Raw genomic sequence first — 23,446 nt, forward strand, 5'->3', positions numbered from 1 at the left:
TTGATTTTTAAATATTGCTTGATAATGAACTCTGATACATAAAATCTTCAGCTGACAAGTAGGAAAGAAATTTACCTTACAGGACGGCTACCAGCTCTTCCGTTCTAAAGCCTGGAAACAGGCTACCAGACAAAGCAATTCACAAACACAGCTGTGTGAGTTGCTAACAATCCTTGTGTTCTTGATCTGACACCACTGTTCCCTTTCCATTCCCTTTAAGATGTGCACAAACAAGTGGAACTCAAACTAACGGACTAAAATCAAAACTCAGTTTTTCACTGGCCTCCCTTACTCCATCTCCTCTCTTCACGTCCAGGAGAAGGGGAGGGCAGGAAGCACTCGTTTGCTTTCCCGTTCCCTTCCTTCTATAAAGCTTTACCATCATCTCTGTGCTGCACACATAAGCATTGAGAAGGTGCGTGAGGTATAACATAAAGGTATGGTATCTTAATACAAATGACCACAGTCTTCACCACTGATGGAAAATGAAGAGACTTCTGCCAATACAGCAAAAACAAGGAAAACAGATGTCAGCTGAGTACACATCTGGAATGGGTCAGGCAAGCAAAAGACAAAACAATCACGTTCTCAGTTATACCTTTCAGCAGCTGTTCCTCTCGCAATCTTTGCTCTTCTTCCTCCTTTTCTCTGTAGTAAGTAATGCGCCTCTCTTCTTTGCGTTGTTTCTTGCGTTCCTCCAAACGATTCCGCCTCTCTTCTGCCAACCGCTCCTGGAACTGCTTGAGTTTATCCTGAAACACAAATAATAGACATGAAACCACCACAACTGTAACGTTCAAGAGCTAGACAGTTGCACAAATCACTAAATAAAGCTGCACAGAAACACAAATCAATGGCAACATATCAACTCTGCTCCACTGAAAAACAACTACTTGTTTGCATTTCAACCTTTTCTGAAATAAACTGCACAAAAGGGAATATATTCCTCCTTAGAGGAAAGACAATCAGCATGCACAATTGTAGTCCTTTATCTGCTTTTTCAGGAAGGTAATGACCTGAATAATAATTTACCTGTACCTAAAATACATTTAACTCAAATTACCTGTATTTTTGTAAAAAATCATATGCAATTACTTAAATTATTTTATCATAATACCTCTTTTGCCCCCTTTTCCAAACCAGTTCTTCCTGCAACATAGCCAAATAATCAAAGCTACAAACAGCCTCAGCAAACGTGGAATTTTTAAAATGCAGAGCAAGAAACAAAGGCATAGTTCTTTCCCTACCCTCCTGGCCTAATTTGTTATTGAATTTTGCAAACACAAAACATAACTGGAAGTACTAAATACGTGAATTGTCAAAATAATTTCCAGATTCAAACAAAAATATTTTAAAAAATAGACAAGTATTTCTAGCTATTTCTTGGCTTCAATATCATTGTCTGTTATTCCATCCCCACAGTAAGTGCAGGTTCTTGTACAGATACAACTGTTTGCTCATATGCTGCCCATTATCTCTTATTAACAACTGTATTGAACAAATAATTTACCTATGTTCTATTTTCTGTATCAGCTATTCCAGATGTTGCCAAAAACTGTAAGCAATAATATCTAGGAGTGGGTGCAAGATATTTTTTTTAATTGGTCAAAGCAGAAAATAAACAATTCCATAATTTGGAGCCATTCTAGATACTAATTTGTTTCTAATTTTCATGAAGGGTCACTGGGTTACATGTTTAATTCCTCACTTGATGGGAATATCTTACTACAATCCCAAATCTCATCATACCTCATAAACTGTTCGTCGTGATGCTTTGAGCCTGGCTTCAAATAAGTCTCTGTCCTCCAACATCCTTGAGAGTCTGTTCTTATGCTCAAGGGCTTTCTCACGCTCCAACTGCAAGGTGGTGATCTAAAAGCAGATAATATAAAACATATTACAAAGGAAAATCTTACTATATATTAGCATTCGATCTACCTCAGCCACGGAAAAGAGGAATTATCTTTTCCTCTTTCAGATCCTAGACAGAAGATACTGTAGTGCACAAAGAAATTGCAAACCTAATACTTCATATCAACTTTTTCCCTTCCCCCTTTGGATTCAGCTAGAGAAAAAAGACTAAACCCACTACTTTACATTCACTGCTAATGGGTTTTATCACCTGAGCAGAAGTGTCTTACCCTTTCTTCTTCCTGTTGCTCCCACAGCTCCATATCATGCACTCTTTGCTCTTCATAAGCAGTCTTTATCAAAGGAATTTCTTCTAAGCGCTTCGCTCTTTCAAAATAGTCAATCTGAATAAAGATAACACACCTTTAGCACATCATAATGCAAAGACCAAATCTAGAAGTCTCAAACTTCAGCATTTTCCAAAGAAAACTCTGATACCTGGAGACTTCTTCAATATATCGGATACATTTTGTTTAGTAAGAGCAACCACACTGGACCAGATCAAAGGTCCGCTTAACCAAGAACCTGCCTCTACCACTGGCAAGTAAGTGCCCTTCTAGGCAAAGATGCAAGAACAGAGGCAGGCAGATATACAATACTCGCTCAGCACCATCGATCTTCAGCTCCCAGTATTTCCTATGTTTAAGATTTTTTATGTATTTAGTAGGTACTGGTGGATTTCTCGTCTTGTCCTTTGGAACTCAAAGAAGCTTTTCACATCCATCAGCATACTTGGGAAAAAACTCCTGCGTGTCTGTGGCTCACAGCATGAAGGACCTTCTATCTACAAACAGTTCTGAACATGGCTCCGACCAGCTTCCATTTGATGCTTCGCAGTTCACTATCACTTAAGTGCAAGAACAACTACTCCACGTTGTCAGCTGTTACACCAGGTACACTCTCATACTGCTACCACATCCTCTCTTCAGAAGTTTTTTGGACATATGGGTGCTATTTTACATAGACATTTCCACATCACTGATAATTCTTGTTGGCCTCAAACATCCAGTCCAACCACATCCTTTTTGAGATAAAGACACTAGAACTGCACACAGTGCTTGAAAAGCAGAACCACCAAGCTCTCACTGCTAAGAATGTTAAGTTTGAAGCCCATAATCTAATAGGTAAAGCTAAAGATCGGGGGATTTTTTTTTTCCCCGACTTTCCCTAAATATTTTGTATCTATCTAAAGTGAACATCATTCAAAGACTCTTCCTTTTACCTCACAGCTGCTAGGTTTTCTTTGGTGAAGAACCTTGTAAAAAGCTTTTTGGAAAATCCAACTTAGTTAGAACAACCAGATCACCCTTACTCACAGGTTTGTCTTGACAGCTTCAGAGAGCTCTAAGAGGAAGCCCCAGCTTACAATTCATTCACAGAAGCTACGCGGACCTTTCCGGGTAGTCCATATTTACCCAGGTGTGACTTGTAAATAGTTAACCATGAGGCAGTGGTGTCTTGCAAGAGGCTGTACGTCTCAAATAGTGATAAGGTGGAACGGTTGTGGCAGCAGGGGAACTCTGTGGAGGCTTAGCAGCCAGTGATCCCTCTCTCTCTCTCTCCCTCCTCTTTCTTTGTCTCTAGACACAAGCCCCCCCAACACAGTAAGCATTTTTGCACATCTTGACTTAAACAGATATTGTGTATTTGGGGACCTTGAGTGCTGACTCACGTCAATTCCAACCAAGGGAAATCGGTGAATCTGAGTCACCTTTTCCCCCCTGTGTTAGTGGGACATGACACCAGGTGACTACTAATTCTACTGTTTTAATTCTCTGCTACTTTGCTCAGCATAAGCATCAGACTTGCAGGCCTGCAGCATGAGAGATCTTCATTGCAATCTTTTTAAGTAACTTGCCACTTTCTAGTATCAAGCCAGTTTTAAGTGAACCAAATTACCAACTGTATCATATAATCTCTGTTTCATTCTTGAATATAGTTGGAAGTCCCGAGTGAGTTTCACCTTGCCCAAGTTATGTATTTCTATTTAACTATGACAACATGTTCCTCATGTTTTTATAGCCACCCAAGTTTCAGGGAGATCCTATTCTACCATCTAGAAGGACTAACAAGAGTTAATTAATTTAGCTTCTCTGTAATAGCCTCACCTTCTTTGAACATTTAATCTTCTCTGAACGTTTTCCAACTACAAGCGTTCCCAACTAAGACTCAGTTCACAGCTTAAGGGCCCTTTTTCAAATCAAGTTCATTAATTAGAACAGATTTGTATACTGATACTAGAAACTCAGATGGTTTACAACACATTCACCCTTTTTTTTTAGTTTCATACAGTAACATTTTCAACCCCAGTATCTTTTCTCTCTCTCAAAACAGAAGTTCACAATCACTAACTAAGCTCTTGTATTAACATCGTTTTTTACACTTCCTCCTTGGTACCTTTTTCTCCTGATTCTTCAGACGTTCCTGAAGTTCCTTCTTTTCTTTTTCCAGCTGTTCAACTTGTTTAGCCATAATGAAGTCAGGATCCAGTTCTTCAAGATCCTACAACAAAGTACAGTTATCAATACAAAATTAAGCAAACACTTTTCTGTTAAAAATATGGTTGGTTTATTTAAACTTCTCTGCAGTTTTCCCTCTAACTTTTAAACTAATTTGCTTCAGAAACACTCTCTCCTCTGGGTAGCTTGTATTTTATTTTTCAAGATCTCTAAAGCATTTGTATCTCAATTTTTAATTGAGATGCAGTCCAGGTACTACAAATGGAAACTGGAGGCTTATTCTGTATTTCAGGTATAATTTAACAACAAAGGGAAAAACCCAGCTGGATTCAATTCCTCCAGGTAAAAAAAGGTCATATCCAAAGACAATATTAAGGTTTACTTACGCTGGTAAGCAAATTAAATATTTAAGTGACACACTGTCTCACTTTTAAGAGACTGTTCAAGACCAGTTACTGCATAAAAATAAGAAAAACCATGACATTCAGGCAGCCTAGCAATGTAACAGCAAAAGCATTAAAAAAGTAACTCAAAACTGCAAAGAAGAAGTTGTCTACCTCAATATCAATATCTTTAAACGCTTTTGCTCCCAGTTCAGTCTTCTTAATCTGCTCCAAGCGCTCACGAACAGTCTTCTTCTTGATCTGCTCATGCTCTTGCAGAATCCGCTCCTTCTCCCTTTCCTTCGCCTCCTGGCGCAGTCTCTCTTCCTCAGCTTTCCGGACTTTCTGCAATTCTGCTTCACGCTGTTCAAGTTCTTCTTTTTCACGCTGAATGTTCAAACTTTCAAGGCGCTCTTTTCTTTCCTCTATAGTTTGACGACGTGCAAGAATACGCTGATGCTCCTTCCTTGAATTTTTTAAGAAGGCAGTGACTGCCTGTTGATGCTGTTCTTCCTTCTCTTGCTGAATTTAAATTAAGGATAAGACAACGACGGTTATAGGATCTCTTTAAAAAGGCTTTCAGAAAGCACAGCAAACACTTCTCAAAGAAAACTCTAAGTTAGTTTTACTCTCAAAACTTTCCAACTGTGTGGAACTACAGCTGGAACGGGCAATCTAATCACTCATGCAAGTGAGATAACATGGTAGTATCAACTGACTAGAACTGCGTGCATGTGGAGAACGTTGTTGGTATCAGACGCACCTTAGGTATGATATTTTCACGCTTCTTCTGTCAAAAAATATTGCATACCTGCATGTTAGTGATATTTAAGACTCTAACTGAAAGAGTCAATCTTGTTTGTCTCTGCAAGTGTTAGCAAAAGTAGCACCACACATACTGTGTTTCACCAAAGCTCCCTTGTTTTTAAAGTTCTCCGTTTTTCCAAACACACTAACATAAGAGAAAAACATCCCAAGTGACACAAAACACTATCTGTGAGATGATAAAAAACCTGATGATTGTCTCTCAACAATTTAGGTATAAACTCTCTATATAAAACTGTTTTAATTAAACAATAAAAAGCACTAGACGTCTAAACACTAGCATATAGAGTATTGAAGCAGCCTTCTCACTCCCCCACCATTCTCCTCCAGAGCACCTACACAGTTCTTTGTAGAGATTCACGCTGCACACATTAAGAGGTGTAATTGTGCCCGTTTTAATCACTTCAGCAAGCAGCAAAACACTCCAGCCCAATCAGCTCCCTACGCTCCCTCAGTCACGCTGCTCTCGAAATGTGAGCTGGCTCCGAGGTATTTTTAGTCATCTGTCACTTCTAGGGCACTCAACAAAAACAGTGAAACATCCATTCTTTGCTGCGGATCTGCAAGCACTTAAAGATAAGTGGAGGTGCCAGAAACACAAAAATGAAAAGCTTCAGATAAATTTAACAAATTTATGAATTATGACAAATCTAACAGAAATTAAGCTTTTAAGCACACGAAAAAAGTGAAAAGTTTTGATCTGAATAGTGAAAGAAAAATGATATCAACTTGTTCTATAGCTCCTCTAACCACACAGATTGGTATTAAGCTTCCTACTGTATTCTAATTTTATAAGTGTAATTACTACCATTTACGTCTTATTCACCTAATTGTACTAACACCTCAAATACAAAACTATTTGTCATTTCCATCTATGATGACAGTTTTTTCTTTCAAAACAATCAATCAATAATAAAAGCTTTTTAGGGTAAAATCTACATGCAACTATTTTGACCTTAAACACTATAAAACAGCTAATGTATGTTCAAGCTAACATAAGCAAGCTACCATTAGGTGTCATGACAGTCCTACTTTGTGTGTTTATATTTTAAGCATATTACTTAATATTTCAACCCAGATAAAGAGTCTACATGGATATCTTGCTATCAGCTTTTTTTCCATAAGCACAAATTATTTTATATGTTCAGTATGAAATCCTTCTTTCAGAAACATACAGCAAAAGAAACAACTACCACTCTCTTTTGAGAGAAGTGAAGGTTTAACTTGCCGCAACCAAAGCACGCTGGGAATGCGAGAGTGATTTACACCTTGTTCCAAAGGGCTCTGGAGAATCTGAAATGTGAGCTCATCGGGGAGTCCGACCTTGAAGCCAACAGCCCCAGCAAGGAGGACGGGGAGGGACAAGGACAGGTCAGTTCTTGAGCTGTGGGATCTTTTGTTCATGTCTTTAGATTCCACTATGAAGTTACATTTCAGGTTCCTCACCACAGCAGTTTCTCCAGGAAAAATAAAGCAAGCAGGCTCCTGGATTTTCAAAAATGCGTGCATAATTTGAAACAAATCCTAGCTCTCTAGGTCCACCTATGGGTAAGCTATTACTAGGTATATCCTAAACCTGATACATGCCAGACCGGCAATTTAAACTCAGGCCTCTGGTGTACATTTTGACATGACTTTAGTCAAGACATAACACTAATTAGTTGAGTGCGTTAAGAACAGCACAAAGAGCTGACTACCACCAACTTAATCCACAAGTATATAAATGCAGCACACCATTACTGTCAAATTATATCAGAGATCTGAAAAACAGAGCAACACATTCCTGAAAATAAATAAATGTTCAAAAGCACTCATCTGTACCTAACTCAAATCCTTGCAATGTCATGCTAATCATTAGATAGCTCAATACCTCTCCTATGTCAAGGAAAGGTAAACCAAGTAACTCCTTAGTGTATATGACCTCACAACTTCAAAACAAGCTCGTCCTGCTAAATCAGAAAATATAGATCTATTAGAACAGGTGAGCATGTAACAGATGCAGAAGGACACTTTGTCATTAATAAATACATTAATGCTACACTACATTTGCATGTATTAACACCTCAAGGATCAATTTTCTGTTCTGCAATAACACTATTGATTACCGCTGCACCGAAAAGAGATTACTGGAAGGTCAAATAAGTAAAAAGTAACAAAAGGCTGCATAAGGTCAACAAATAATCATCCCATAACGCACCTGGGGGCATGTCAGAATTTGTCAACATTCTCAGAAGACTTAAAATGACTTACTAGTAAGTGAGGAGGCTTAATGACTGCAAGAGCCTTAGCCAGGGCTGAGGACATAGCAGTCAATTGATTTCTAATTTGCTCAGAAGGCATGCTTTGGAGTTGAGGGCCTAGCGGAGCATCTTCTCTAGTACAGTAATTCAAATCTGAGCCAAAACTCAGTGTCCGGGTAGTGTGATCAAGGCGAACCTTTGGGAAAAAAATGAGAAAAAGGATTGTATTATTTACTAAGCAACCTCCCTGTTGCTCTGCCTATGACCAATATGAGCCAACAGAAGCTCTAAGCAGAAATTATTCTTTAAAAAAAAACAAACTATGAGAAATGCCAAATCAGGAGAAGAAAAGTAGAACCATGAATAAAAGCTTGTTTAATTTTCATGGTTTATTTAAACAAAAAAAAAAAAAAAATCAGTAGAAGAGGCTGAACTTTCAATGACTCCACGAAATGAGCGCTGCTAGAGAAATCATTCTTTCCTCTTCCTTCACATTAGGAATATGCAAAACGAGAATCCTGACTTTGATGCAATTTCAACACATCTAATACCTAAGCTAAAATTGTGTATTAACCTAAATGAATTAACTCAGCTTTATCTAAAAACCGAAATGGATGATTACTGAGCAACCTCAACTGAAACCTACTTGTATCTCATCAACAGCTTAAGCATTTAATTACAGGTTGTCATTAATTCTATACAGACATCTTTACCAACAATGGAGAAACATCCCAGCCATCGGTGCACCTCTCAGACCTTGGTGTTTTACTTCAATCACTTGGTTAGACAAAACCCAACATCAGCGACTGCTGGCTCTTCAGTCTTGCACAACTAATTCAGCACACTCAGAAATTTGCATCCCTGTTTGTTAGACTTGCTTCAGAATATTCTGGACTAAATGACTGGGGCTCACAGAGCAAGTTTCAGCAAATTTCATTTCAACTTCTACTGCACTTATATTAATGCTTGTTGACCTAAATCAGAAATACACAACAGAATGTCAATAATTGTCAGTTCTTAATATATTATCACTCGCATCTTTTACTCTAGTTTATCTCCACCCATCAGAATCAATTGTCTTTCTTGCCTTCAATGTCAAACCGTTAGTTTTCATCTAATGTAATCCATGAATCCACACATCACGAAGTCTTTTTACAGCACTTACTTGTAAGTCACAATGTCTGGCTGCATCAACGATACAACGTTCCAGCTGGAAAGCATCAACAAAAGGAACCAGGGTACACAGACGAGAAAATTCAATGCTTTGATAAATCTGGGCCACCTGTATGTGAGAGCAGAAACATTAGGTATTTTTCCTCATTAAAAAGAGATCAGAAATAAAAGTTGTTGTATGGGCGATAAAGCTAACTTACTTAATTGTCGATACATGAGTGTATGCATATTAATATAACTGCAAATACTCTGCCAGGATTTTCTTTGTGAATTGTGTTCAAACTTGAACTAAGATACAATGCCATTCCTGAATGGCTTCTTTGTATGAAGGAGACTGGCAGCAGTAACTACATACAGCTATGCTGCTAATTAGCCTTCAGCAATACTTTAGCACATCAGAAATAACACTGCTCGTCACTTGTAATGAAAGCAGGTCAATGAAATGTGCATTTTATAAAACACCTAAACACACACTCAAAAAAACCCACACACACAAAACATCCCACCCAAACCTTACAAAAAGCTTTAAGAAATTACAAATTACCTTATGTAAGACAACACAGATCCGTAATGAAGAAAATCTAGGTAAGACATTACGCCACTGTGTGCAGCCACTATTAAGTAGAGATACTACGGTTGTACTTAAAATCATATACAAACCTGAAGATACAGGTTATATACTGAAAAGAATGATGATTTCAAAATCATAGTGGTCTTCTATCTGACAGATAAAAATTACTGCAACATAAAAGTTTCCAATTTAACATTCTTCCAAAGCATTTTCTAATTTATGTATACCTAGGAACATACATTTTCTTTATTCATACCTGCTGCAGAAGGCGAAGAATGGTATTGTTTTGCAGGTGTGGAACATACAGCTGCAGTTCAGGTTCCTTTTCAGCTTGGTCCTTGACCCAGTTCAGAACCTATCAAAATTCTGAAAAGTTACTCCGTCTGCATCAACTCTTAAAAACTTCAACATTAAAGTACAAAGCGCTGTTCTTAAATACTTCTGGTTTACAGCTCAGGAAACAACAGCACTTCTGCCCAGATACTACACTGTTTTCCTGAAGTGTACCTTTTGATCAGAACACTTATAATGAATAACTAACATTTTTGTATGAAGGCGACTGACAGTGCTGGCAACGTTTACCACACTGCTAATTTACCTTCAAGTTCTTTTTAGCACCTCAAATATCTTTATTCCCACTATCAAAGAAAAAGAACATGATGTGCTTCGTCAGTTGCAGAATTTACATCCTCTGCACCTTTATAGCGGCTCCCTGAATATCACCCAAGAGACCTGAATTAATTTGTATTCTATTCCAATAATCGGGTGTGCTATGTGTATCAGATGTTACGTACATCTCATCATAATGGAATTTGACCAAATAAAGCCAACTACTGGAAATCCTGGCAACAGAAAAAGCTAGCTGGTATTTACCACAAACCAATATTCAAATAATAAACTATAAATCAATTACTATATACACAGAGCTATGAAACTTACCTTGCTGACACGGCTACATAACTTGAGTGGGTGAAAGTCTACTTCAAGCCAATTGTAAAGTTCTTTCACTTCTGGAACAACATATTGCACTACGTTGAACCTCACCTACAGTCAACAAAAAAAACCCCAAAGATTTCAAGATAAATACAATATTAACAAATAGTTATGCTTTAAGAATTTTATATTGAAGAAGTTAAATAGGCACCACGTGTACCTTTTAATATGGAAGACTAGTTATTTTTTATTACAGCATTCTTAATTGCAGTGACAATAACTCTACACCACTTAACTGTTTGCATTTCTAAAAACGGGAAAGTAGACAAAAACATAGAAAAAAGATAAACATTAAGACTAGAGTACCACCTTCAGCTTTAGTATTAACCATTTCTAAGACACAAGTCCTACTACACAGATGTATGCCCACATCCAAACTAAAACCACACATCTCAGTTCGTGAGTAAACTTCTGAAGTTTTAAATTGTGGGTTTAAGGCAAACTGGAAAGATATCAGAAGAAGAATTAATGCAAATTGTAAAATGGACCTTGAATGTAAGTTTTAGGCATACAAGCAAATGACTGTGAGAAATACAGATGTCCTCAGAAAATACCTAACTATGATTGAATGCCTAATTTTTTATGAGTATCTGGGAAGGTCTGAAGATAAATAAATCTTGCCTCCCTTCAAATTAAACACATGGAAGTTTTCATAATCACTTAGGTCCTCACAGTCTGCTATTTGATATTTGAAATACATTTAAAATAGAAAAATAAATACTTGGTTCAGTTAATTATATTGCACCTTGGAGTAGGGAAAACACCAAAGTTCTTGTTTGCAACCCCTTTTAAACCCCTCAGTTTCAAAACAACATTTGTTGCTTGTTTGACATAAAGGACAATATTGAATCTCACTCTTTAGTGCACACAGACATTCACGTCTCCCATTACTGCTGCCATTTCCAAACAGTCCTTCTTGTGAATCTGGAATTTTACCGCTATGCTGTAAAGTCATAAAATTAACCATAAAGCTGTTTTAATTTTTAAATTGCTGTCCCATAACTAAGCACAGTGCTCTAGAAGGAAAATAGTCCAAAAAGAGGGCTCAGTGTTTGAAAGCTGCTCCTCTGAATACCACTACCTACCATATCATTAATGAGACTGGCACGGGTCGGTGGAGCCTGCAGACCCAACAGCGTTGCCAGACGTCGCTGTTTCTCAACAATGATGCCATCCATGTCCAGAAGACGAGCAATATCGGTTCTCTCAGGAGTTATAGGAATTGACAGAGTGGCCAGAAGGACTCGAGTAGACATCCTGTTGACAAAGGATAACCCCAAAAGATGAATTGCAAGAGAACACTAGTTAATTCCTTTTCATGTATGTGCCAATTCAAGAGTAGGAATGAGTAGCATTCATGGTGCAAAACTGTGTAAAAATGCCAGCAATAACAGAAAAGACACCAAATGCACAAGAAAAGGACCAAATGCAGCATTCTTCTGTAACCAGGGGAAAGATTTTTGAACATCTTGTCATTACTTATATATGCGTGCATATATGTATGTATATATATACACAGAAATTACAAAGAAATTTAAGCCATCTCTGTAAATATCAAAATACTATAAAATGAAAACACCAGAGAGCAGCACCTTTAAGAAACTTATTTTAGCTGCAAATCCACACCAGTCATTTTGACTGCACTGATTTTTAAAATGTACTGTTCGAGCCAGATGTCTCTTTTGATGAAACAATACAAATGACACTAAATATTTAAATACTGACCATAGAACCCAGATGAAAAGGAATATATAGAAGAATTTCCATAGAGTATTTCTTTCCACCAGATTCTGATTCTATAAAGGCCTGGCCATGAACTTTGGAGTTAATGCACTCAATGACACTGTGTGCCTCAAAAGCCTCGCCAATATCAAACTTACTATCAAAAAAATAAAGGCAATTTGGATACACAGACTTTTATATATTAAGAAAAAGTTTATACTGGTTATAACAAAATCTTGCGAAGTAAATACCACCACTCAGACAAGAATATGTAAGGAAAACGTGGATACTTATTAACTTGTTTAGCTTCTCAGTCACTAACATAGGAGGAAGCTTAATTAATGTGATCCCGATGTTTACATTATTTACATTGTACCTATGTAAAATATCCTTCCTGCTCTAGGTTTCCTTTGAGGTAGTTAGTACTGGCCACCTGAAGCAGAGCTGCTCATAGCCATACATGTCATCTGCTTCTTTTGGGCTACAATTCAGTGTATTTTTGTAGCTACAGGTTTAGAAAAAGAATCTAAGATCACATTAAACATCATTCCCCACCTCTGCATCTCCTCTTGTGTGAGATTCTTCCGCATTTCTCTTGATAAGTGATAAAGTCGGTGAAGTGTGGATGCATGAAAAAGAGCATTTCCTGATTTCCAGAAGACGGTTGAGACTTTGTGATAGTAATTTGCCATCAGTTGTGGTTTGGGTGGTTTCTTAGACAGTGCAAATAGCCCATGAATATCCTCCACTGCTTTGAAAGCTTCCTGAAAAAAACCCAAATACACTACTTTTAGAAAGTTTTTTGCAACCCCTAAGAAAGAGAAAAATATACTTTCACTAAAGGTTATAAAGACTATAACATAATTAATACCACAGAAAGCCGTGATCTTCAGTTTCACCAGCTATATAAAACAAAATACTTCTTTCCTAGTAATGGACTTATTATTTGGATATACTGCAAATCCATTAACTATCTGCTTAGCATTTCGTAGTTAATGATTAGTTAGTGTAATTTTTTTGAAAACTGGTTTCTCTCAGATTTAAGCTACAAACCAAGCGGGGAAGAGTAAGCCAAACCAGAGTAACAAAAATTCCACTATTTTACCATTAGACCAATTCTACTATTTACTGATTTTCTCATTCTTCATTATTTTTGTGATCAAATATGGGTACAGTTTCCCTAAAAATATGTATAACCTTACATAACCAAAAAGGAAACAACAGAGAACATTCTCCAAATTCACAAAACCAAAAAATGTCAACATTGGTTTTTTTAAGGAAAATTGGACATGAGAAAGGCTGGAAAAGCAAGGCACTCCTTTGAAAAATTTGCTTTGACAGTGCCCTCACTGGCTGGACAACCAGCAGTGCTGTGGCCCAAGGCTTTAATGTTGACAAACCACTGCCCAGCGGTCTTTTCCCTGAGAATACGAGAAGGCGGGGGGAAGGTGTCATCCCCAACTTCTCATTTTCACAACTTCAGCCACTTCAGCACTAACTTCTACCAGCAGAAGCTTGGTTTGAAATGCTACGTGAAACAGCAATCCCAAGAACAACAGCCTAAGTATTCAATATCCGTATTATCCGTAGATATTAAAACTTTCTTCTTTCGATATTATTCTGTCTTTACCTTGGAGAATATACCACAAAACACGATTTGCATGGAACAGATTCCAGAAAGGTTGAAAACTACAGTGATTCCAGGCGCCTGCTGCCTACCTGCCAGAGCTCCATGCTGATAGCGCTGTCGAGCTGCACCAGCCTGGTCTCCAGGTGCATCGACTGACTTTCGGGATTGTTGAGGTTGATCGCTGTGCTTTGGTTGTGATGGCGCTGGATCTGCCCCAAATGCATGCGCAGGTTATCGCAGAGTTTGCGGAACTCGGCTTTCCGCGTGTACTGCAGGCAGAACTTAAAAGCTGCAAAAAGTAACGATATAAATGAAGAATGCTCACTAATGTTGACTTCACGGTAGTTCTAAATGGGATGCAAAGATGTAAATCAGGATGTTTAAAGAATCTTCATTTACAGTTCAAAGACATACCAATAAGATGCAATCTAACTGCCATGCACAATGAGTAAGTGACAACACAGAGCACTTCCATCTTGACCTCAAAAAATGAAGAAGCTTAAGGGAATACTTTGAATCTCTTAAAAATGTTGTAATTTAAGCAGTGATTCTAGCTTTTATGTTGAACTAAGTGCAAACCAAAGTCTGTGAGTGGCATTAATTCAGGTTTGGGCTTTATAAAATGCGGGAAAAAATTCTCAAGTCATCTAAATACGGTAAAGTTAAATGAAGCTTTCAAGTGACTAGAAATGACATAGAAAAAAATTGCCTTTGAACCCATAGTTCCTTTCAAAAATCACTGTTGCTCTGAAAATTCTAAAGCATCTCTACCAGAAACAGGCAAAAAAGGAAGTCTCAACACTGTAGTGCAAAGACTCAAACACACTGAAACACCCAGAACCCATCTGACAGCCTTCTTTCCTAAGGTACTCACAATTTAAATACAGAGTTAAAAACCTAACGGACTCATTTTTCAAAAATACAGAGCCTTAAGTTATACATACAAAGGAAAACATTCCTCTATCTCTCACCTTTCAGCTTAACATGTAAATATTCATTCTTATATTTTCAATTTGTGCAGAACAACACCAGAAAGAATCAGATTAGATTTTTTCCTATTACCTTCTGCATAATATTTTGCTAAGTTACGTCTGTGTCAAAATCGATAGCACACCAGAATTTTACAGTATCCTGCGATGTACACTAGTTTTTGAAGTTAGCTGACATACAATACTGTAATGGAACACACATTTGCCATTCTGGGTAATTTTGATCAGTAAGTTAGAAAAAATAAAAACACAGCACCAGTAATTCTCATCGTTATTCTCAGTATATCCAGGAAAATACAACATTTTCCTTACAGGTTCTGTTACAAGAAAAGATCAGTGTCCGGAAACCTCAGTAATTTTAAGGAATCTCTGTAATTATAAGAAGAGTATGTGCGTACCTACATATGCTAAAGAGATTATCGTATTTCCAACTCTAAACCAATTTCCAAATAGAAATAACCTTTAATTTTGTGGTTTTACAGGATGTAATAAAGAAGTCCTAGATCTCATTGTTTCCATCTTTTCGACTTACCTTGCTGTGCGATATCATGGTACAGGCGTTCCACTCGAGAATTATTTCGTAGAAGATCCAAACACTGTCTATAGGATTCCCACAAAAATTTAACCCAGGGTGTCAAAAGCAGTCGGTCAGTACGATCCTGAGTGTCTTCTCCACTCACAGCACTCAAGAGAACACTACAGTCGGGGCAGGGGGTGAGGAAAATAAAAGAGTGGTTTATTCTCCACAATTCTCACCAATTTTTCTTATCAAGATCTAAAATGAGACTGGACAAAACTGAACAGCTAATTGCTGCTCAACAGTCTACTGTTTATTTTCAACTTTTTTCCCCTCAGACTTCTCTCTTTCCTTTCAAGGATATAGATAAATATTCCTGCTGTTAAGTTTCAAACTTTGGCCCCTGCATACGTGACTGACACGCACAAGCTCCAGAGATAAGAGACATTGGGAGTTTTTCTATCCTTCACATGAGTAATCCAAAGGAAACTAATTCTAGGATTTTCACCCTCCCTCTTCTAGCAGGGAGCTGTGTGCTGTACTTCTGTTAGACTGAAATATCACTGTCTACTCAGACACTCTCCGAGTTGCTGAAACTTCCTTTTCAGTCACCATCCATGTGCAAGAGAGCTCACTTTGTGTTGACACAGAAGCAAAATGTGCCTTACAACCTGCAGACATCAAAAACTAGAATTCTTACATTAGAGTATCAAATCCTTTAAAAATTCTAACATGAAAAAGATGCTTAACAATGTAGAAGATACAATAACCTTGCATTTAGTGGCTGTAACTGCATTCCCTCATTCACAAAAATACAAAACTGGACAGGATACTCAAGACACTGAGACAACGCTATGGCCTACACAATCTGCTCTGCCAAACAGTCTGCACAGCATGACAAACTTACAAAGAATCACCTTCCCCAAGTCTTCATTTTTAAAATCCTTTTTGAATTGTGCTTCTAATATAAAGTCTGAACTCTCGTAATCCTCTCCTACTGCACTGCTTCCAGTTCTAATTTCCTTGAGTGCTAGTACTACATTCAATATTAAAGGTGACAATTCGCCAGTGTCTTCTCCAACAGATCAGGCAGTGAAGCCAGCAAAAAAGTACGGGAATTCTAGAAAACAGGACCTAAAAACACTAAAGAAACTGTGGTTGTTCAGATAAGGAAGTGTGACTGAAAGGACACATTTTCTAGTCCTCAGTTATACGAAAGAGAGCAAAGAAAAGAGCAGTCAGTCAATCTTCCATGTCTATTAGTGGGATTCCTCTGTAACAAAGTATTTCAGGCACTGGAAGTCACAGGAATAGCACTGCCATTCTGGAACAACCACTGCAGACAGGTCTTTAACCTTCTCATTTTTTGCAAACAACCTCCAAAGTTCTACCAGAAAGCCTTGCTGTTAATGTGCAAATCCACAGCCATCTACTCCACATCTTTGTGAGCTTTATTTGACCACTATAATGTCATTCCTCAGTCGCCTACACAAGACAAAATGTCCTCTACTTTGAGAATTTCTTCCATTTTTTTGTCTTCACTAAATATGGTTTCAACTTATTTTGTTTCTGTGCCAAAATTTTAATTGAAACAATTCCCATGATCTCCTTTTGTCATTACAAGTAATCAGTTTCTCACTGGGCAATGTCTTAGTCACCTTCCAATTTGACTGCAAACATCCCTTCTGTATCAACAGCTTTACTTTCCCCCAGGTTATATCTCTGGCATTTCTTGAATCTAAAAAATTAAATTACCAAATAAAATTCTAACATAATCAGGTGTCACCTACCCTTTGGCATGCCCATACTGGGTGTTACCATATTTTTAACTCCATGTACTACTTCTTTCCCTCAAAACTCACATTAAAGACTCAAATATTATTATGATCAAGATAACAACACATTAGCAACTGTTCAGATCACTACTCAGCCCTACATATGAATGCTGAGAAAACAGTCTGCTCAGATGTATATCTGCAGAGCTTCAGTACTCAAAATACCTGCTCATCCTTTTAAACCTCTAGAAAAGAAATTATGCTGTCACCCAACACGAAGAGAAAGCTGACTTAACTATTCATCTCAGAGAGGACAATTTTCATGCTTTAAAAACCTCTTTTATTCCAGAATCAATATTCTTACAAAAATCAGTAACAAAATGTCACTTTAATCTTCAGACCACACTTAGGATGTCTAATCTCAACCCACCTCCTCAGAATTTTACTGTTATTTTTCCTAGAATTCTCCACTTATGTCTTAAGATCCTTTTGTTATCTCTTCTGGTATCTTCTGAAAGTTTTAATTTGGTTCAACATATGGAAATTGTAATTTATTCCTTACACTTCTTGATTTTTTTTAAAGGATATGGACAGATGGCCTCTTCCAAACTCAACTGGAATGCTTTAAAACATTTCTTCACCCGCACCGTGTCACCTCTCTTCCACAGATATCACCACATATAAAGCCGTACTATTGGAGTTAACGTGGGCGTTCCCTAAATCCACAGATTCATCTGAAGAACGTAAATACGCAATCAGAGCTAACCTCACTTTGCCTGAAGCAGATTAGGAAGTTCTCCCACAAACCATCCTGACAAAAGAATAGTGACTTCTCGCAGAGCTGGAACCTGGTTTCATCCTAACCTGGCACCACTTGTCAGTGAAGGTGTACACACAACCTAAAGCAGGTATATTTACTGACACTTTTTTCCATTCCTTCTACATTCTCATTATCCTTTTAATTAATAATAACACTCTTATTTTACTTTTTATGCCCTTTCTTCTGTTATCCCATCAGTTACGCAAACAAGCATAAAGTAACATTTCCTTTTGTTTGTACATGCACAATGTAGTCAGAAAGACTGGAGGTTATCACATACAGGAATTAAATTGGTCTAATATAATTAATAGCATTTGTACATCAACAGATAATGAGCCACTTTCAATAATAAACTCGCCAATACCACTACAGATGCAGATAGAAGTAGATCCTAGAAAGCGCTGACCCCACTCCCAGAATCACTCCCACTGCACCTACAATTTCTATTCTTTACTACTTACTTTCTTTACTTGGACTTCGGATTTTATTCAATGCAAAATTCCTGTTTTTTCCCTACTTCAGAACACTACTAGTACTCCATTTCAAATCCACCATTTCTATATCTCAGTTCTCTGAATTGCCATTACCCTTCATGAAAATAAGGATACTTTGCTGTGCACTGGTATATTTTGAAGACAGGCCACCTACCTTTCTGGAGTTTGAATGTTATCTAAGTCTTCTATGTCCAATACCATCTGCTGGGATTCTTCCTTAGCTGCTTCTGTTTTTTCTTCAGCTAATTTTAAATAAGCCCGAACAACATCCTCCAAAGATTTGATGTTCACCTACATCAAAGGCAGAAAATGGGAAGATGTTTCCACCCACAACTGGCAGCAAATATTTAAAATGTAAATGCTACAGAACCAGGAACACCTAAAAGGCAGATTAATTCTAACTCAAGACCAATCAGTTACTTTTAGATCAGATCAGCTGATATATACCATGCTTGCTACAAACAAATAAAAAAAAAAATCAAAAGCCATACCTGCTGGCAAATATTCTTGTACTGGTACAGTCCTTCTTTCGCCAGATGACTCTTGCGGAGATCCACACAGAGTTCCAGGTACTTCAGCATAATCGGCTCGTGGATCTTCTGCCATGTTCGGTGTTTTTTACTTTTCATAACATCGTAGAGAACATCTAGGGCAGGCTGCTTTTTGCCGACCTCAAGGAATTCTGAAAGTAAAATCCAATTAGCAAAAGACTTGCAAACCAGAAGATGCAGTGTTTTCATGCTTAACGCTGTAAGCTTTTAGAATTTAATGCACTCTAACCACAGCTCATCGATGGTTTGATTTAGCTGGCCATACCACAACTGCTGGCAGATGCAACTGCAGTGGCAGCCTTTCTACAACATAACTGGCAAAAGAACGCAGATGTCTCCGTTAACATGAAACTTTCAGGATGGCAGAGATGTCTCTCCATCCATCAAGGCACAACTGAGCACTTCATACATATTAATAAAACATATATATCCAGTTTTAAAGTTAGTTTCATCAAGGACAACGAACACACAACATGAGGCTTGTGGTACAACCCCTACCAGTCCCACTCAACAAGATGCAAACCATCCAGTGAATGTGACTCAAAAAAAAGTCCTGCCCTCAAGCCCAGAAAGAAACTACTCAGAAAAGCTGGATTTTTTTTTTCAACTTAGAGGAATCTAGAGATTGGGTTTATAGAACAGTTACACTAAAAGCTGCTATAACACAACTGAAGGGTCAGACATTTTTAAAACAGCTTTGCTGCTGAAAACAGTGTTGCGTTTATTCCTTTCCTAAGCTGTTACTAACAGCATCTCTCAGCATCACAGCAACTCCCATCAATGACATACTGCACGCTCTGCTCAGTACAAAACACAGTAAATCACCCACAAACAAACACCGAAGCAGCATGGCCAGCCACCAGCACACACACAGGCCCTACACTAAACATACCCTTAACTGCAGAAAAGCAAGACAAAAGAATGCTGAGAATGGAGAGTAAACAGGCCTCTTAAAGGCTGAGGGGTGGCATCAGTACTTCTCATGAAGCACTTTGGAAAACCCTATATTCTTAAAGAAATAAAGGCAGAAAGGATTAGTACGGGCCTGCTCCAGGTGCTCGGACATCACACAGACCTCTTAAGTTTTTGAATCTTAGAATCAAAGCTAAACACGGCTAAAAGATGTCTTTTCAAAGTAGCAGTGCTGTTTTAATTTAAGGACTTGGGGTTTAGGTTCTGTAAATAACGACTTCGAATAAGATGAGCAAGTTACTTTTTACCAAAAATGTACTGTTACATTTAAAGATAGTTAATGTTACAATGTGACAACATTCAGCAGTATTTTTTTACTCATGAAGGTAATTCTAATTAAGCTATGCTCCATCCAATAATTTACACTGTTATTCTATCTCAGCACTGCTTTTGAGGCAATTACTGCTCAGCTTTACGATTTTTATTTATGAAAATAAACTTGAAAGGCAAGTTTAATCCTGCAATAATGCCAGGCCACTCCAACCAGAGCTCTCAGTGGTCGATAACCAACTGGACAAAGCACAAAATTAATTCATATTGTCTTGAAACTTTTAATTAACTCTGGTCAAGCAAGTTTGTACCAGTAAGCCAAATAATTAAAGCTCATTTAATAGACACTGCAGTAAAAGCACATGCAAAGTGAACATGAAGCATTAAATCCAGCACACATCACCATGCCTTGCAGCAGAAACTGTGTTATAGAAACAAAGGCTTGTAACAGACAAAACCAAAGCCTTAGTCCCTCAATAAGCTGTAAGAATCACATTTCTTCTATTTTCCTCTGTTACACCACTTGAAATGTTAAAAGGTATCCAAAACAGCAACTGATGCTCTGAGAGGACATGAACTAGCTGACACACATTGACAACTCATCTATTGCTAACCCGAAATCCCAAATTAAACTAAATTTTCATCTGAGGAAATGTACATCATTAGAGAAGGTGACAAAGATGTCAAGCATTAGTCAACATCTCTCACAGAGAACAAACTCAATATCTGCAACAATAAAATGCTCCCAGAAGTTGCATTAGACCCTTGCCTACAAAGTGATGCCAGATACTAACAATAGCTATGGGTTGGCTTTGACCTACATTTATTGTTTATAAGGAAAAAATAGCCTTTCTTACATATCTGCACATTTATAATCATTCAAGCTCTTCTTATTTCCAAACATTTTCTATGTATGCTGAGGTCACTGAGAACCTGAAGTATAAAGTGGTCTTTAATGCTCACTTAAGCCTTACATATAAAATGCAAACACTGAAACTCTGGAAACTGCACCAAATGTTCCAATTTGAAATGTCAGTTTAAAATCAAACTGCTTCCTGCAACATACAACCTGCCTTAGATACAACTTCTCACCCTTTATTACACTTGACCACAGAGCAACTGAGCCCCTGCAGTTTGCAAGACTTCACACTGTTTGTCATGTTTCCCATTCAGTCTCCTGAGACTTGGGACTGTGTTTGTCTAGAGAACGCTCCCTTCAGTTCCAGTCCCTCACTTCCACTCTACTCCTTCAGTTCATCAGAATTCAGTAGACTTGCAGCAGTGCAAGAGATGTAAATTTAAAGCTGCTCTTCAATACCAGGAGAGCAACAAGAAAATGTCCAATTTAAACAGTTTAAGATCAATATTCCAGGAAAATGACTTGCTCACCAAATAATCACCCAAGAATTCAAAAGTTTAATTAGTGTATACAGTATGGTGTGTGCACCTTTCCCAGTAAAAGGACCGGAAAATACAACTTCCATCTTTGGAAATCGATTGAAGTTGATTGTATCTTTCATCTTTTTATCTTTCTGGGACTGATTTTTCAGGTTGGACTAGATGATCTTCAGAGGTCCCTTCCAACCCCAACTGTTCTGTCATTCTGTGATTTTATAATGAATTTCAGATTTCAAATCTCGAGGATGTGCAGTACTTCATTTCACATTTTCTTGTTAAAATACCAAGTACTTGAATTATGTATAGTCCCCAGACAACACAGCCTCTTCAGCTGCCATTTCAAGACCCGTACATCATCTGTAATTTTTCGATGTCTTTAAGTGTCATCCTGCAATCAGCCCTGTGACAATGAAGGGTCTAAATGGTCTTGCTAAGTGCTTAAAATAGGATGCTATAAAAAAAAGAAGTGTCCAAGCCATATATTTAGCCTGAAAGGAGAAAGCTGATAAATATAATCAGTCCAGCTTTGTATATGTCTGTCAGTGATAAACAGCTACAGTGCACTCCTCCTTGGTTCCCATTCCAGGGGTGAACTTATAGAAATTTATACGTTGCCTGCGCAACATTGAAAGAGTTTAATCATTTGCATTCTCACCAGAGTCACGTGAAGGATGGGACTAAATACGAAGCCCACATGAAAAAACAGGTTTGGAAATCACCCCGGAGCGGGTGCGAGATGTAGGCCAGACACTCCACGCCAAGCTCCGGGCCGGCCGAGAGCCCCTTCCCGCGGGTGGGCTCGGCGGCTGTTCCGGGAGCTGGGCCTCATGCTGAGCCGCCGCGGAGCCCGGGCCGCGCTGCACAACAGGCGCCCGCCGCCGCGACCCCCAGAACCCGCCCAGCGCCTCCGCCCGCGGGCGGCCGGGGGCCCCGCCGGGGCCGGGAAGGCGGAGCCGGGCAGGGCGCTCTCCCCGCGACCGCCCGGGCCTCGCGTCCGCCATGCGGCGCGGCGCACGCCGCCAGGCCCCGGCATTTCCCTCCGACAAGGCGGCGCCGCGCCGCTCCCGGGCGGCCTCTCCTCAGCGCCAGGGAGGCGCCGGCTGAGGCCCCGCGCACCGAGAGGCCGGCAGAGGGGCTGTGGGGAGAGCACGGCACAGCGTGGCCGGGGAGAAGAGCGGCGCACGCTGCTCGCCACGGCAGGGGCGGGGGGGTAAAAGGCGAACCGGCGGTGAGGGGGAGGCGGGCGGCCCGCACTGACCGTTCGCCCGCTTCAGGGCATTCTCGGGCCGCTGGAAGTACACCGGCATGATGGCGGCGGCCTCTCCTCACAGGGCGGCGGCGGCTCCGTGCTCCAGCCAGGCAGCCTGCGAGGCCGGAAAGAGAGGGCGGCCCGTCACCCGCGCGCGCTGACGTCGCCGGAAGCGGAAACCCCTCCCGGCGCGCGGGCGGGGACGCTGGTAGCGGCGAGGACTGGGCAGCCAGCGGGAGGCGGACCGGGGGGCCGAGCCGAGCCGAGCCGAGCCGAGCCGAACCGAACCGAACCGGACCGGACCGCGCAGCTTCGCTGTCCGTCTTAGCCTGGAGCCTGTCCGAGCGGGAGGCGCGAAGACCCGAGCCCCGGGACGCTCCGTGAGCCGGGTTGTGGTGAAGTCACCATCCCTGAAGATGTTTAAAAGGCGTTTAGACGAGATTCCTAGGGAGGCCACGAAGATGATTAAGGGAGTGTGGCATCTTCTTTATGAGGAAAGGTTGA

General features: G+C 39.4%; 1 protein-coding gene across 1 annotated transcript in view; it reads right to left on the reverse strand.

The window, feature by feature from the left end:
• EIF3A (eukaryotic translation initiation factor 3 subunit A) overlaps nt 1-23,086 on the reverse strand; it is a 32,078-nt gene extending 8,992 nt beyond the window's left edge. Inside the window, exons 1-16 of the mRNA XM_080348093.1 lie at nt 22,952-23,086; nt 18,994-19,184; nt 18,657-18,793; nt 15,429-15,592; nt 13,997-14,196; nt 12,833-13,041; nt 11,641-11,812; nt 10,502-10,606; nt 9,819-9,917; nt 8,984-9,100; nt 7,829-8,014; nt 4,928-5,275; nt 4,309-4,413; nt 2,142-2,255; nt 1,750-1,872; nt 599-752 (exon numbers count right to left, since the gene is read on the reverse strand). Coding sequence (XP_080204219.1) covers nt 599-752; nt 1,750-1,872; nt 2,142-2,255; nt 4,309-4,413; nt 4,928-5,275; nt 7,829-8,014; nt 8,984-9,100; nt 9,819-9,917; nt 10,502-10,606; nt 11,641-11,812; nt 12,833-13,041; nt 13,997-14,196; nt 15,429-15,592; nt 18,657-18,793; nt 18,994-19,184; nt 22,952-23,000 — 2,473 coding nt within the window. The 5' untranslated portion in view covers nt 23,001-23,086. The remainder of the gene's footprint in view (nt 1-598; nt 753-1,749; nt 1,873-2,141; nt 2,256-4,308; nt 4,414-4,927; nt 5,276-7,828; nt 8,015-8,983; nt 9,101-9,818; nt 9,918-10,501; nt 10,607-11,640; nt 11,813-12,832; nt 13,042-13,996; nt 14,197-15,428; nt 15,593-18,656; nt 18,794-18,993; nt 19,185-22,951) is intronic.
• Nucleotides 23,087-23,446: the final 360 nt, after the last annotated feature.

This window comes from Nesoenas mayeri (assembly GCF_963082525.1).
Source record: "Nesoenas mayeri genome assembly, chromosome: 7".
NCBI lineage: Eukaryota > Metazoa > Chordata > Aves > Columbiformes > Columbidae > Nesoenas > Nesoenas mayeri.